Source organism: Zonotrichia albicollis, chromosome 3, assembly GCF_047830755.1.
Source record: "Zonotrichia albicollis isolate bZonAlb1 chromosome 3, bZonAlb1.hap1, whole genome shotgun sequence".
In the NCBI taxonomy this organism is placed as follows: Eukaryota; Metazoa; Chordata; class Aves; order Passeriformes; family Passerellidae; genus Zonotrichia; species Zonotrichia albicollis.
The window spans coordinates 35,679,705-35,693,943 of NC_133821.1; the positions used below are offsets into that span (position 1 = coordinate 35,679,705).

General features: G+C 39.1%; 1 protein-coding gene across 1 annotated transcript in view; it reads right to left on the minus strand.

Annotated features, from left to right (window-relative positions):
• Positions 1-1,717: 1,717 nt before the first annotated feature.
• The window catches only part of HAAO (3-hydroxyanthranilate 3,4-dioxygenase), a 35,288-nt gene continuing 22,766 nt past the window's right edge, over positions 1,718-14,239 (minus strand). The window contains exons 7-10 of the mRNA XM_005483076.2: positions 7,425-7,570; positions 6,278-6,346; positions 5,060-5,142; positions 1,718-2,640 (exon numbers count right to left, since the gene is read on the minus strand). Of these exons, the coding sequence (XP_005483133.1) occupies positions 2,562-2,640; positions 5,060-5,142; positions 6,278-6,346; positions 7,425-7,570 (377 nt within the window). The 3' untranslated portion in view covers positions 1,718-2,561. The remainder of the gene's footprint in view (positions 2,641-5,059; positions 5,143-6,277; positions 6,347-7,424; positions 7,571-14,239) is intronic.

The window sequence follows — 14,239 nt, forward strand, 5'->3', positions numbered from 1 at the left end:
CTAAAAGTAGGGTCTAGTGAGGTGAGGGTGGGCCTCTTCTCCCAGGAAACCAGTATGAGAGGAAAAGTCTCAGGGTGTTCTAGGGGAGAATCAGGTTGGACATAAGGAAGAATTTCTTCACAGAAAGCTTTGTTAAACATTGGAATGGACTGTTGAGCGAGGTGGTGGAGTCACCATTCCTAGGGGTGTTCAAGAAATGACTGGATGTGGTACTTAGTTCCAGCTGACAAGCTGGTGTTCCATCAAACGTTGGATCTGACAATCTTGGAGGCCTTCTTGAACTTCAGTGATTCTGTAGGACATGGTTTTGCCAGGTGTGTTGCATGAACAAGCACAATGTCAGGAGCGGTGCATTAGGGTACTCTGCAAACAACATGCCTAACTTTGCCTCTGACTTGAGCCTGAAATCCTTCTCTGAGGCATGACCAGCACTGGAGTCTCCAGACCTGGATGCTGAAGTGCCTGCTGACCTGACTGCACATACACAGAAAGAGCAGCTAAGAGGGCTCCAGGAACCAGATTTGCATGTGGCAAACTTCCTCCTGAGCAGAGTAGTGTGGGTACATCTAAATACAAATGTACCATAACTTGGGCAGTTTAGGACAGATACATTATGGAGGAAGAGCAAAGCACCTGAAAATTATTCACTGCCTGCCCAGAAGCCCTCTGGAACTATTTGTAAACCTAGGAAAAGGGAAGTTGCAGGTTTACAGTTGAATCACAGTGGTTAAGCACCTTGGAAGGAGTAAATGACAAGTGTTCTCTGTGCTCTCATTTGTACTCTGGCCATAAATAACTATTGAATGAAATAGAGAGAGTGGGAGGGGAAAGGGAAGAAAATTGGACACCAAAACAACAGAAATAATTCACAAAAGATAATATATCTAGAAAACAAAATTCTTTTCTCTTGGTACTTGGTGTTTCACTGTTTTTATAAATCATCTCCTGCTGTTTTGATCCTGATTTTTTTCCATACTTATGGGCCTTAGCACCTCTTACCTTGTTCTTAGAAGACAGGAGCTCCTCAATAGAAATAAATTGATGAGCTACTAAGTCATGGTTTCTGATCATGGGCTGTGGTAAAACTGAGGATGATGGAGCTCTGGTTTAGCACTACTGGTCTGGCACCTACTGTGTGACTTGGACAGAATTTAGGTGTTCAAGCACAAGTTGTTGTAAAAGGCATCATAAGTATAGTTTGAGTGGATATCACGGAGGTATCTAATCTGGAGATACCTTAACTTTTATTCTGAAAGTTCCATGGTTTTCAGTGCCTCTGGGTGGATGAAGAGCTGCTGGTTATTCTGGATTTTGTTCTACATGTTGCTGTGTTTTATTCACTTATTATTCAGTGTGAAATATTTCTGTGATTACCCTGTAACTGCTGGACTAAAAATATAACACTTTGGTGCCCTAGATCCCTCAATCATAGATGTTCACTCAAGCTGTCAATTCTGCAGACACATAAACACACCAGTACCAATGGTAACCAGAAAAAATTACTCCCTTGTTCCCATTTTGTGTGTGGCAGCTCACACCTATAACACCTTTAAGGACTGGGTTCAGTTTTGCAAGTTAGGTCCCCTGTTATCAGGAGGATGAAGGAGAGTTCTGCTGTATGCTTTGCTAGGAAAGCTGCTGCTGATAAATAGAAGTTATAGATTAAAGCCAAGGCATCTGTGTCTTTCTCATGAGATGAATGAACACTTCAATAAAACACATATGACATCTCAGTTTAATGAGGTTTATAGGTGATAGATGAAACAAATATTTTTCTGAACTTAATTAGAAATAAAAAAAAATCAGGAATCAGAAACTTTTGCTTTCTCAAATCTTTAATTGATAATACCTGCAGGTATCTGAGCAACCTGTTTTCTGATGACAATGGGAAGAACAATTAACTAAAACCAAGACAAAAACTCTTCAGCAGAGTTCTTGGAATAAAAGCAGCAAAATATAATTTGACATTTATTATTTCTGCCAGAAACTTCATTGTTCAAAAAGAAGCAGCCGTTAATAGAAACTGATTATAATAATTTTTCTGCTCTCTAATCCGTTAACATACCTCTAAAGGTGAATTTGACTTGAGAATTCTGCTGCACAGGAGCACACCCATGACCCAGATGCTCCTGTTTAGTCCCATGTTCAGGGCTATGTTCAGTGTAGCATGCACACAGCATCCAGCCTGTTACCTAAGAAGTGTAACACTATCTGTCCAATGTCTCCCTTTCTACATTTTGTGGCAGAGACTTGCATTTGAAAGGAATCTAGTTTAATCTAGATAGTGTCAGGTATTACTACATATGTAATCCTGCTACTTCGATATGTTGTCATTTCCTTTCAGATAAAATCTAACAAAACACTAGATCTTAAAAAAAATACTGATTAGAAATTTTGCTAAAACTTTAACTACTTGGGGGAAAAAGTTTTAATTGGGCACAGCACTTGACTCCACTTCATCATTGTGTTAGAGTATTCAAATTTCCAGGCATTCTGAGTAGAATATAATTAAGGTAGGTAGGTTAAAACTTGGTTATCCTCAAAGCCAAGTGACAGAGGAGTTATTTATAAGGCTGTTTGCGTTTTGGATCCTGAGCGATGCAGAGAGCAACACAATCTTCTGCTCTTTTCCAGCAGTACCTGGAAGAATTGAAAGAGAGATGATGCAATGTGTATAGAGGGAAATCTGAGACTCAAACCAACAAATGAAACATGGATGATATTGAAAAGGAGGAGCAGGCACTTTATCAGCTTCAGCCATGCTCTATAGCTTCCTTTCCATTCTGGAAGCTATTTTCCTTTATGTTTATCACATGTGTCAAGGTTATCAAACAGCTGTATGCATCCTACTCCAGGAAGGGAGATGTGTTCTTAGCCTGAACCCCAAATCTTCCTGCATTGATGTTGATTAAGCCTGTTCTGATGCTTCTAGCAGCTGCTGTGAGTTGTGAGTGCCTGTGGGTAGTTTCAGGCCATATATCTTTATACAGGGTCTTTCCCCCCCTTTTTTTCTTTCTTTCCCCCCCTTTTTTTCTTTCTTTCCCCCCCTTTTTTTCTTTCTTTCCCCCCCCTTTTTTTCTTTCTTTCCCCCCCCTTTTTTTCTTTCTTTCCCCCCCCTTTTTTTCTTTCTTTCCCCCCCCTTTTTTTCTTTCTTTCCCCCCCCTTTTTTTCTTTCTTTCCCCCCCTTTTTTTCTTTCTGCCCCCCCCTTTTTTTCTTTCTTTCCCCCCCCTTTTTTTCTTTCTTTCCCCCCCCTTTTTTTCTTTCTTTCCCCCCCCTTTTTTTCTTTCTTTCCCCCCCTTTTTTTCTTTCTTTCCCCCCCCTTTTTTTCTTTCTTTCCCCCCCCTTTTTTTCTTTCTTTCCCCCCCCTTTTTTTCTTTCTTTCCCCCCCCTTTTTTTCTTTCTTTCCCCCCCCTTTTTTTCTCTCTTCCCCCCCCTTTTTTTCTCTCTTCCCCCCCCTTTTTTTCTCTCTTCCCCCCCCTTTTTTTCTCTCTTCCCCCCCCTTTTTTCTCTCTTCCCCCCCCTTTTTTCTCTCTTCCCCCCCCTTTTTTTCTCTCTTCCCCCCCCTTTTTTTCTCTCTTCCCCCCCTTTTTTTCTCTCTTCCCCCCCCTTTTTTTCTCTCTTCCCCCCCCTTTTTTTCTCTCTTCCCCCCCTTTTTTTCTCTCTTCCCCCCCTTTTTTTCTCTCTTCCCCCCCTTTTTTTCTCTCTTCCCCCCCTTTTTTTCTCTCTTCCCCCCCCTTTTTTTCTCTCTTCCCCCCCCTTTTTTTCTCTCTTCCCCCCCCCTTTTTTTCTCTCTTCCCCCCCCTTTTTTTCTCTCTTCCCCCCCCTTTTTTTCTCTCTTCCCCCCCCCTTTTTTTCTCTCTTCCCCCCCCCTTTTTTTCTCTCTTCCCCCCCCCTTTTTTTCTCTCTTCCCCCCCCCTTTTTTTCTCTCTTCCCCCCCCCTTTTTTTCTCTCTTCCCCCCCCTTTTTTTCTCTCTTCCCCCCCCTTTTTTTCTCTCTTCCCCCCCCCTTTTTTTCTCTCTTCCCCCCCCCTTTTTTTCTCTCTTCCCCCCCCTTTTTTTTCTCTTTTCCCCCCCTTTTTTCTCTCTTTTCCCCCCCTTTTTTTTTTCTCTCTTTTCCCCCCCTTTTTTTTTTCTCTCTTTTCCCCCCCCTTTTTTTTTTCTCTCTTTTCCCCCCCCTTTTTTTTTTCTCTCTTTTCCCCCCCCTTTTTTTTTTCTCTCTTTCCCCCCCCCTTTTTTTTTTCTCTCTTTTCCCCCCCCTTTTTTTTTTCTCTCTTTTCCCCCCCCTTTTTTTTTTCTCTCTTTTCCCCCCCCTTTTTTTTTTCTCTCTTTTCCCCCCCCTTTTTTTTTCTCTCTTTTCCCCCCCCTTTTTTTTTCTCTCTTTTCCCCCCCCTTTTTTTTTTCTCTCTTTTCCCCCCCCTTTTTTTTTTCTCTCTTTTCCCCCCCCTTTTTTTTTTCTCTCTTTTCCCCCCCCTTTTTTTTTTCTCTCTTTTCCCCCCCCTTTTTTTTTTCTCTCTTTTCCCCCCCCTTTTTTTTTTCTCTCTTTTCCCCCCCCTTTTTTTTTTCTCTCTTTTCCCCCCCCTTTTTTTTTTCTCTCTTTTCCCCCCCCTTTTTTTTTTCTCTCTTTTCCCCCCCCTTTTTTTTTTCTCTCTTTTCCCCCCCCTTTTTTTTTTCTCTCTTTTCCCCCCCCTTTTTTTTTTCTCTCTTTTCCCCCCCCTTTTTTTTTTCTCTCTTTTCCCCCCCCTTTTTTTTTTCTCTCTTTTCCCCCCCCTTTTTTTTTTCTCTCTTTCTTTCCCCTCATTCTTTTTCTTTTCTTTTCTTTTCATTTTTTTTTAATTTTCTCCAGCTTTTATCATAAGAGGTGAACTGGAATGAATGTCTCTCTTTTCCTCCTGAAAACACTTTTGCCCCGAGAAATAACAGAGGCTGTTGCAAATCCTGCATTCACAGATGCTGTGTTTCTGCACCAGTGATGCCCAACACGGTGTGCACTGAATACACAGAATTTACGTGGCTGGAAGCTGGGGGATCATGCTCTGAGCCCCTGCTCATCTCTACTCACACAGACTGGGCACGGACAAGCAGGCTGTCACCAGCAGAGAGTGTCAGGGATTTACCATCCATGGCAACAGTCGATGTGCCCTCCTGAAAGGAAAGAAGGCTTTCAATTTTCCATGTCCTGTCCCCAGCAGAAAGAAAATGCTGCATGTACGGAAATCTGTCCTACTGAAAGAACACCTTAAACCTGTTCTGTTTCATGAGGTCTAGCTAAATATTCAGTTGATCATGTCTGTCTAACACTATTATCATCAATAAAAATATGTTTAATTGTACATTGTTTACTATCATAAAGCAGCAACCCATTGCCTGATTCTTGGGGTACACTGCCACCAATCTAACCTAGCAGCCTACAAGTTGGTACAGCTCCAGAAATTACAGAGAGAATCTTCTTGAGTAGTTTAAGCTCCTCTCCTACTTTTCTGATTCTTCATAGCTTTTTAAGTCTTGAGGAGCAATTCACAAGTCGGCAGGGGGCTGACTGAAATTGCTGAGTCTCTCCATATTGGAATGCACTGGTTATTATCTTGTCAGGCAGGGGAGACAGGTTCTTGCCAGCCACAAGGTCTTGATTCCACAGGCTGATGTAAGCTGCAGTGTAAACAAATGTCCTTCAAAATTATGATTTCTTTAATTAGCATTTGATAGTCCCTGTGAATTTCAGCAGAAGAGGAACTAATAAAAATATCTGCCTCCTGAGCTAGCCTGACTTGTGTAAGCAAAAATTAGCTTTTCTTTGGGTTGCAAATGCATTCTAGAAGCGAGTTGAATGAAGGACAGCTGGATCACCTGCAATTCTGAGTGAATATAAACAAGTTTTCAGACTTATTTATTAGCTTATTCTACTTGATTCCAGTTTGACTTCAGGATGAGGGCAAATGTTTCAAGGCAGAACTATAAGAGGTGATGTTGCTTTATTGCTTGAGCTCATATACTTACAGGATATAGCCTAGGTAGTGTGCATGAAAATTCCCAACAAGGATGGATGCCAGTATCTCTGTCATCAACATACATGATGAGGAAAAAGAGGCTATTTTTATTGTGGCAGCACTTTACAGTTATTTTTCATTACAGTTTAAAGCTGAAAGGTGGTGCCTATTTGTGATCTTTTCTGTGAGAAGGAAGGGAATGATTCCAGTTTCTGTTGCTAGAAGGCTTTACTACTGTTCAGTTTGAACTTAAACATGAACTCATCAGTTAACAAGTGTGAATTGCCACATACCAGCTGCCATATCCAGATATCTGAATCCTTTTTACTTTTCTCAGTTGTTCCTGGTCCATAAGCTATAGCCTAAAAAAAAAAAAAGGAATGGTTTCATCCAAATGACCAAAGTGCCCATATTCATCTCCCAACAGCATTTAAAACATTCTATTTTTACAGGAGAATATTCATAGAAGATGACATTATTTTTGCAGACATTAAAATTCACACTATGTTTGGTTTTCTCATATTGATTCCTACTGATAAAAAGGGAGCTGGTCACACCTGCCACTCCTTATGCTCCTCTGTATACTTGCTGATCTACTCCTCCTGCCTCCTCCCACTCTCAGTTTTGCATCTATATGTTTCCTGCTTCTGTTCCTGGAACAGGCACTTCCTCCTCATGAACTCCGGGCCCTGTCAAGAGCCTGTTGAAGTAGAAAGGTTTCTTCCATTAACATTAAAAATGCTGCAGACAGGACTTAATCTTTGTCATTTTCTATCCCCTCTGTGTTCTTCCTGACATTCCCACACTCTGTCACTTTGCTGTCAGCTGTATTGGATTCTTTGGAGTGTGACTCCAAGTAATTCTGGGGAAGAATATGTTTTGTAAACATCACATGTTCAGCACAGATATCAAATGTTGACAGCTTCATTTACACCCGAACTAGGCTGTGTTTGACTAAACTGTGAAGTGGAATGTTTTAGAGCAGCCCAGGCTCTCTGGTTGCTGTCCAGTTTTTCTTGTTTCCACTTTACGTAGATGGAGAGGGAGGAAAAAAAAGTGTGTTTACACACCCAGATTAGACTTGGACCATGAATGCTGCTCAAACACATAAAGAACCTTGATTAGTATCATACTGGTGCTTCTGATTTGGGAAATATGGGGAGAGGGACTGGGGAATGAATGAGCTGTTTTAATCCCAAAGGAAATGAACAGAAATAAAGTTCAGGTTGATTCTGGACATGGAGGTATTGAAAAGAAAAAAGAAAGCCCCTGCCCTAAGCTAGTCAAATCAATGGACCAAAGACTGGGGTGCCTAACTTTGTCTGCTGACTGTACATTGATCCCAGGCCTGGATTCACTCCTTCTGAGCAGCAGGCACCAATAATCTGTACATTTAAAAATATCTCTTTTTTTTTTTATAGAGAAATTATACCCCCTTACCTCTGTTTCAAAATTATCTCCAAACATACTTAAGGACTTTTTCTGTTTTATTTCACAACGATGGTCATTTAACCAGCTTGAGAAGGAAAATGGCTCCATAACAGAAGTGGAATTCAGTGGGAAAGGTGTTTCTTTCAGGAGTTCATCTGTAAGCAAGGCAGAGGGCTATCAGTGACAGCCCTTGCTTCCCTTGGTCTTTGCAAACATTTTAATTGAGGGATCAATTTACAGACACTATCTAGGCAACAGTTTTAATGGTTAGCAGTGTTATGGTAATTATTAGGACTTTTTGAGATTGCAAGGTGCATATGTTATTTGTGAGTCTTGATGGAGTGACTACAAAGATGTCAGAACTGTGCATTGAAACCGTGTGCAATATCCTACCTAGTTCTTCCTGAGATAGTCCTCATTCTCTTTCAGACCACCTTTTGCTCTGGAAAAATATGTGTCATCTCTGAGCCTTTGCTCACATCATATCCCTCTAAAAGAGGACTTGGGCCTATAGAATAAGGTTATTCTACATCTCTCACATAGTTAGCACTGGCTTCTACGTTTCTTCTCTTTATGCTTCTCCCCTATGTTTTTAAATACACTGGCCACAGTGAATCAAACAGAGTAGTACAACTTAAAATTTAATACAACGTATTTTTAGTGGAGTTCTTGGAGCATGTCATGGCTTTGGTTTTGGTAGCTCAATTTAATTTCCAGTAATTCTCCTTCCTAAATAATTTGATTTAAAATATCTGGAGGACTAATTGCAGTATAGCTGGCCAAATTCATGCTGCATGTTTCTGGTATATGAAATGAGCTTTAGTTATTTAGCAGCTCACAGGGAAGTGCAGAGACAGAGCAATTGCCTTGGTAATTCTGTGTAGTTTGTTCTGAGATACCATGGGAGAACACCCAGTGAGTAATTTCAAGCAGTAATGCCAACCAGATGCTGGGAAAACTCCCTGGATGGTTTGCTCCCAAATGTATTGTGGTAATAAACCTGCAGCCAAATCTTAGTCTCAGTGCTAGGAATAGAACAGCACTTTTTTTAAGTATTAGTGTATTCATTATTCAATATTCTTCTGGTTCTGTTCTAATGCTGAATTTCACTGCTCTGCCATGTTTTGAATGTACCATCCCAGTTTTTCATCGAAGACCATTTTGTACACAGCCTTTGAAGAATATGTGGGAGAGTCAGTGTATGCAGTGTACTGAAGATGCTGTTTCTGCTCATGGGATCTCAATAAGCACTGGGTACAACCATCTCCAGATAATCTGGGTGGTATCCTACCACTTTTTTTGCAGAAACAAAATTTTGCTATTAAAATTTCTCCTCCATTATTTTGCTATTATTCGACTTGCTAACCCACTGTGGACCCTTAGCCTCACCTGTGCTGTGATTTTGTGATATTAAAATAATTATATTTTTAAAAATAATTTCTCTTGGAAATGCCTCTTTCAGGAAATTCTGAAAGTAGTCAGAAGAAAGCTGTAGCAAAAGAATATATTTTTTTTTTTTTAATTTTCTTCTTCAGGTTGTTTTTTTTTTGAAAAAAGCTCCCTTACATTATTTAACTCAAATATTTCAAACAACTTTTACTGAAAAGCAAACTTGTCAGAGAAACTAAGAAGCATCAAAGGAAAAAAGAAAGTCTTTACATTAGATTTATTTCTCTGAACTTTTAAGCATCAACATGATCTATTCTTAAATGTTCTATATATTGTCTGATAACACTAAAATGCAGTGTAAAGGTATTTGGTGGTTTAGTTTTGATGCTTCATTTTTCTCACTGTAATATGACTGCTTGGGGGTTTTTCCTTAATTTTCACAGGTTCATCAAACATCCTTTGGAGGTAATTAGGAACACATACACACTTTGTCCTTAAATTATGGATATGTGCAAATGAGATTTGAATGAAAAATAGCTTTTTTGACTAGGGACTGATGTGAAACAAAGGTCTAAAATATTATATGTTCAGACACAGCAGAGGAGGAAAAGAAAAGAAAATTTATCAGAAATTTTATGAGAAAGTACTCAATGCAGCTGGTGCTCCAAAAGACATTAAAATATTTTGTTCTATTAATAACAGAAATCTTTACCAGTTTGTGGTTTTTTTTGTTTTGTTTTGTTTTATTTTGTTTTCAGATTAAAACTCGTCATTTGAATTCAGAAAAGTTGATTGTAGTTTTGGAATACCAGAAAGTTACCCATTAGTAGAGCTTTCTACTAAAATGCATGTCCTAGTTGTGAGAGGTATATGGGGATTTTGGTGGTGGGTTGGTTGTTTGTTTGCTTTTAAAGAAACAAAAAGCCTATGGGAGCTGGTAGGATAAGAGACAAATACTGAGATACCAAAAAATATTGAGATGTTGTGAGTATCTTGCTCAACTTGGGGAATATTTCTTCTCCACAGTTTAAGAATTCCAGCATCAAGCTGACAAGTAAATTCAGATTTTATATGCTGGAGAATGAATAGCAAAAAGTTGAGTCTCAAGGATGGGCATTGTGGTGTTTTATGCAAGGAGAATTAAGAATGTTCCCCATGAGTTGCAAGGAACTTGGATAAAAAAGAGAGCCAAAGTACTTGTTTATATTTTGACCAAGAAGCAACACAAATCTAACGATATGAAGTCTAAGTTTGTAGTTTAACTTCTGTGTGTTATTCTCCATAAACATAATTTTGCTATTTTCCTCTTTCTGCTAATCTGACTCTGGTTGCCCTGATCAGCTGGGACAACAGCAGAGAGTGGTCTGTGCCTGCTCAGGGCCAGTGTAAGTGCAATACATCCTGCACTTACTGTGCTGCACTGCCCTTTCTTGCTTCTGATAAACAGCCACCATCTAACAGTTTATTTTGCTTTCAAGTGAAGGTGGGATTTTCTTTATTTAGACTTTAAGTTCCTCAGTTCAGAGCTCTTTTTTTTGACACTTGTCTTATCAGCAGGCCCCAGCCTGTGATGGGGTATTGGCTTAATACTATCTTTGATGTTAATTGCTCAGTGACAGCATAATGGCCTTTGAAAGCTGTGCCTGCATGGAATTAAGCTTTTAGTGTGACCTGCTATGATGACTTGATTATCTGTTACTGTAGAACAAATGAGAGAGCACTGTGGTGATGAGGTATGTGACAGATGTGTGACATTATCAATAGACTGCTTGGCTGAGTCCTTATTTAACCCTGATGCTGATCCTTTGCATGATGCCAAAAGCTGTAGGTGTCCTAATGCTTGTGAACTTGAGCTAACAAGCTACAATGAAGAGAATCCAACCTCTGCAGTTCCACACGTATTGGAGTTGAAGCCTGGTGCTACTAAAGGAACTGAGTATTTCTAATCAGGCTAATGGCTTATATTTAGATATTGTTGCATATATTTCTGTTTAGCCTGTACATTTGCTTTCAACTCAGTATCTGAGAAGTGCAAGCCTGTGTTCCTGGAGTTCTGTTCTAGCAATACTGTGAGACAAGGAGACAACATGCTTAAAGATGGGAAAAGTAAAAATACACCAGCAAAATGCAAGAAAATGGCTTCTAAGCTAGACAGCTAATAGTCTGGTGTAGGTTTTTCCAAGTAATATAACACTATGTGGAACATCAAATCTAATATTTTCTTACATTTTCAGACATCCATTTAAAGGTTCAATACTGAAGTCCATTTCTGCAGATCATTACTATTAAAAATTTATATCACAGTTCTTTATGGGATTATAGCTTTTTCAGATTTTAATTACAATGTGATGATATCATGTAAAGCTGAAAAAATGTCATGTTTACAGAATGAGTTTTTAAATATTTAAAAAAGGAAATTACAGGTTTTAGAGGAACTTGACTTCAGTTAAACAATATTGAACTGTACTGAGACTGAGAATATTAAACTGGGCAAAGAAGGGGAGAACAGCCTTTGAGAAAAGTGCAAGTTGAATGTACAGGTAGTTACAGCCTCAGCAGGGACTATCTAAAGAAGAGTCTGAGCTTGATGGGAGTACTGTGCTTCTGATGCAGTAAGGAGAACAGGTTAAAGAAGGCTGACGCTGGCCTACCAGGTGTATGTGGCTGATTTGCTTAACTCACATGTAACATGGAAGGCCCCCCTTTCCCTTCCCTGGTGATGCTCCTGAGCTTTCCTGTCAAGAAATCAAACCATGTCATTCTCCTGAGCCCTACTATCCCCAAGCTCTTCACACATCTCTTGTTTCTTCAAGATTTGTTCAAAGGAAAAGAGCAATAAAGCACTTGAAATATCTCAAAATAAGGTCAACAGATTGCATGCTGGCTTTATGAAAAACTGTATCTTTCAGTGATGTGTCACCCTTCACTTGTAGACAGAGCATTCTAGATGGAACAAGGTTGAAATCTTTAAATCCCCATATATTCTTGCTAATTATCCCACCATCCTGAGGTGCTGTGCTGACTCTGTCCTTACATGCTGTGCCCCATCTCCATGCAAGGATGTGACACAGTCCATGACAAATGGTGTCTCCCCCAATAGCATCACAAGAGACAAATGGTGTCTCCCCCAACAGCATCACAAGACATCATTCAAAGTGGAGTAATTGAATCCTCTTTGTTTTTTCATCCTTTATCTGAGTGTCAAATGGTCCAGACTACTCGTGAATTATTTTTAAATTATGTATTAATTTATTTCTGCACACTTCCTAATCATCATTTCCATGTCTTCAATACTATATCATAATGAATAATTCCAGTGATAGTTTTACAGTATTTCACATTTAATTGCCAATGCTAGTAATAATACATTCCCTAGGATGTTTTTCCCATATGTGCCTACCTAATTTCTATGAAAAGTCTGTTGTATTCTCCAAGTTAACAGAAATGTCAATGAGACTAGTAAGATTTTAATACCTCTGCAAATAAAACCTGTGAAATGTGAGACATAATTTCAGACATCTGGGTTTTAGCCCAGTCCATACAAAAATCCAAAGTGAAAGCACTGAGAGCGACTGATTACTCTGAGGGTTGTTGGTTCATTTTCCTGTTGTGGAATATAGATGCAGAAGCATTTAGTTGAAAATACAGCACTCACTTGGTGCAACCATACATTTCCCTGTGCAACTGTATTCTTTTTTTGTAGCATGTCCTGAGAATTTTCATGACTGCTAATTTATGACTTGTCCATGTAATTATTTTGAGGCAGATTTTTCTTTGTGTCATTAAATCTATGCTGGAAACTGAACAAGCTTTTTTTTCCTAATTGAAACTAAGAAGTTTGAGAAAAGCTTTGAAAAATATTTTTGTAATAAAGAAATATAGCTTTTTCAAAAGGAGATGTCATCAGCCAGAAGGAAATGAACACATTAAACAAAAAAAAAAAAGTCACTATTATGGCCATAATTTTTTAAAGGTTTTTCATTATCTAGCTAGGTTATTGTAATTAAGAATGATAAATTGTATTGAGAAATGCTGTCCACTCATCTAATCCTAACATAAAGAATCTTAATTCTGTTTCTGAATCTGCCTTTTATAACTCAGGGCATTTCATTAAGCCTCTTTGTATGTAACTTCAGTTTGCATAGAATGGGAATAGGATACTTCATTATAACAAGAGATGAGACCTCACTCTCTTGGTGAGACAAGGATTTTTACAGCATGTGTGAGCTATTACCACTAAATAGCCTTAGAAACACTAGTGAAAATGTCAGACAAACTCCATTAGTGAGTCTTCTGTTTCAGATGTTGCTGTCTGGGGAGCATTTAAGAACGTAAAGAAGAAAGAAGCTACTTTATTAGAGAGGACATACCTGCTGTGAAACTGCTGAGCTTTATAGCTCTTAAATATTTCTTATTTGTTTCACAAAAGTCTGAATAGAAAGGAAAACAATGCTATAGGGCATTTCTTCCTATTGCCATGATGGGTTTATTGTGTACATTATGCACTATGGGTATGTATAGATCAGTAGCGGCTTGGTTCATGTGGTGAAGCATCAGGAGAGCTCCCAGAGCCTGTAGTTTATGTTCTGCCCCTCTATGAGGAGGCTCACTTGAGAATATTGTGGGAGAAGCAGATTTATTCCTGAAGACTTTCTTGGGGTTTTTTTTTTTGGTGTTGTCTTTAGCAGCTCTGGGCTCTGAGAGCCAAATGAACCTTTTGGCTCCAGAGAATGTGCAGACTGCAGTCCTGAGTCTTGGATGATCCACTGTAGTTTGGAACTAAAAAAACTCAGGAAAGTTTTCATATGGAAAATTATAGCAGCCCTACTCTAGACATTGTGATCCTACTTTATTTCTGCATTAAATATTGCTGACTTAGGTTGGTCTGTCTGAGTAGCTTGTTTTCATTATGAGCTCTGTACTCATTAGGGACTGGAGTCCTCATTTAAATATGAGAGGAGATGAAATAGATGAAATGTGAGAAGTAACATGCTCATAAGAATTGAAGGGTTTTATTATATGGCTCTATCCTCTTCTTCTACCTACATAGCCTTTGCAGTTTGGGTGCAGATTGAGGAGAGATATCAACATGACTTGGATATTACTTAAAGGATTGCATATGACAGGCAAAAAATGAATAGTGTGTTTATATGGTCATCTTTGCCAGAAGAGAGCAATGAGGATGATAGAGAAAAGGGGAGGATTCAAGTTGTTGATAAAAGTTACAGAGATGGTGTTGTGGGGAACTGTACAATTTTGATGGGTCTAGAACAGTTTAAAATTATTTAGTCTCTGTATTGGTTAGTCCTTAATAGGATATTCCTTAATATCTAAATGCTCATATACTGTTGTTTTCTAAATACAAGTACTCAGAGCAGAAAGGAGTACCATGTTATAGAAGAGAAGGAGTGACCCATTTAGGTGTGTTGGAAGTC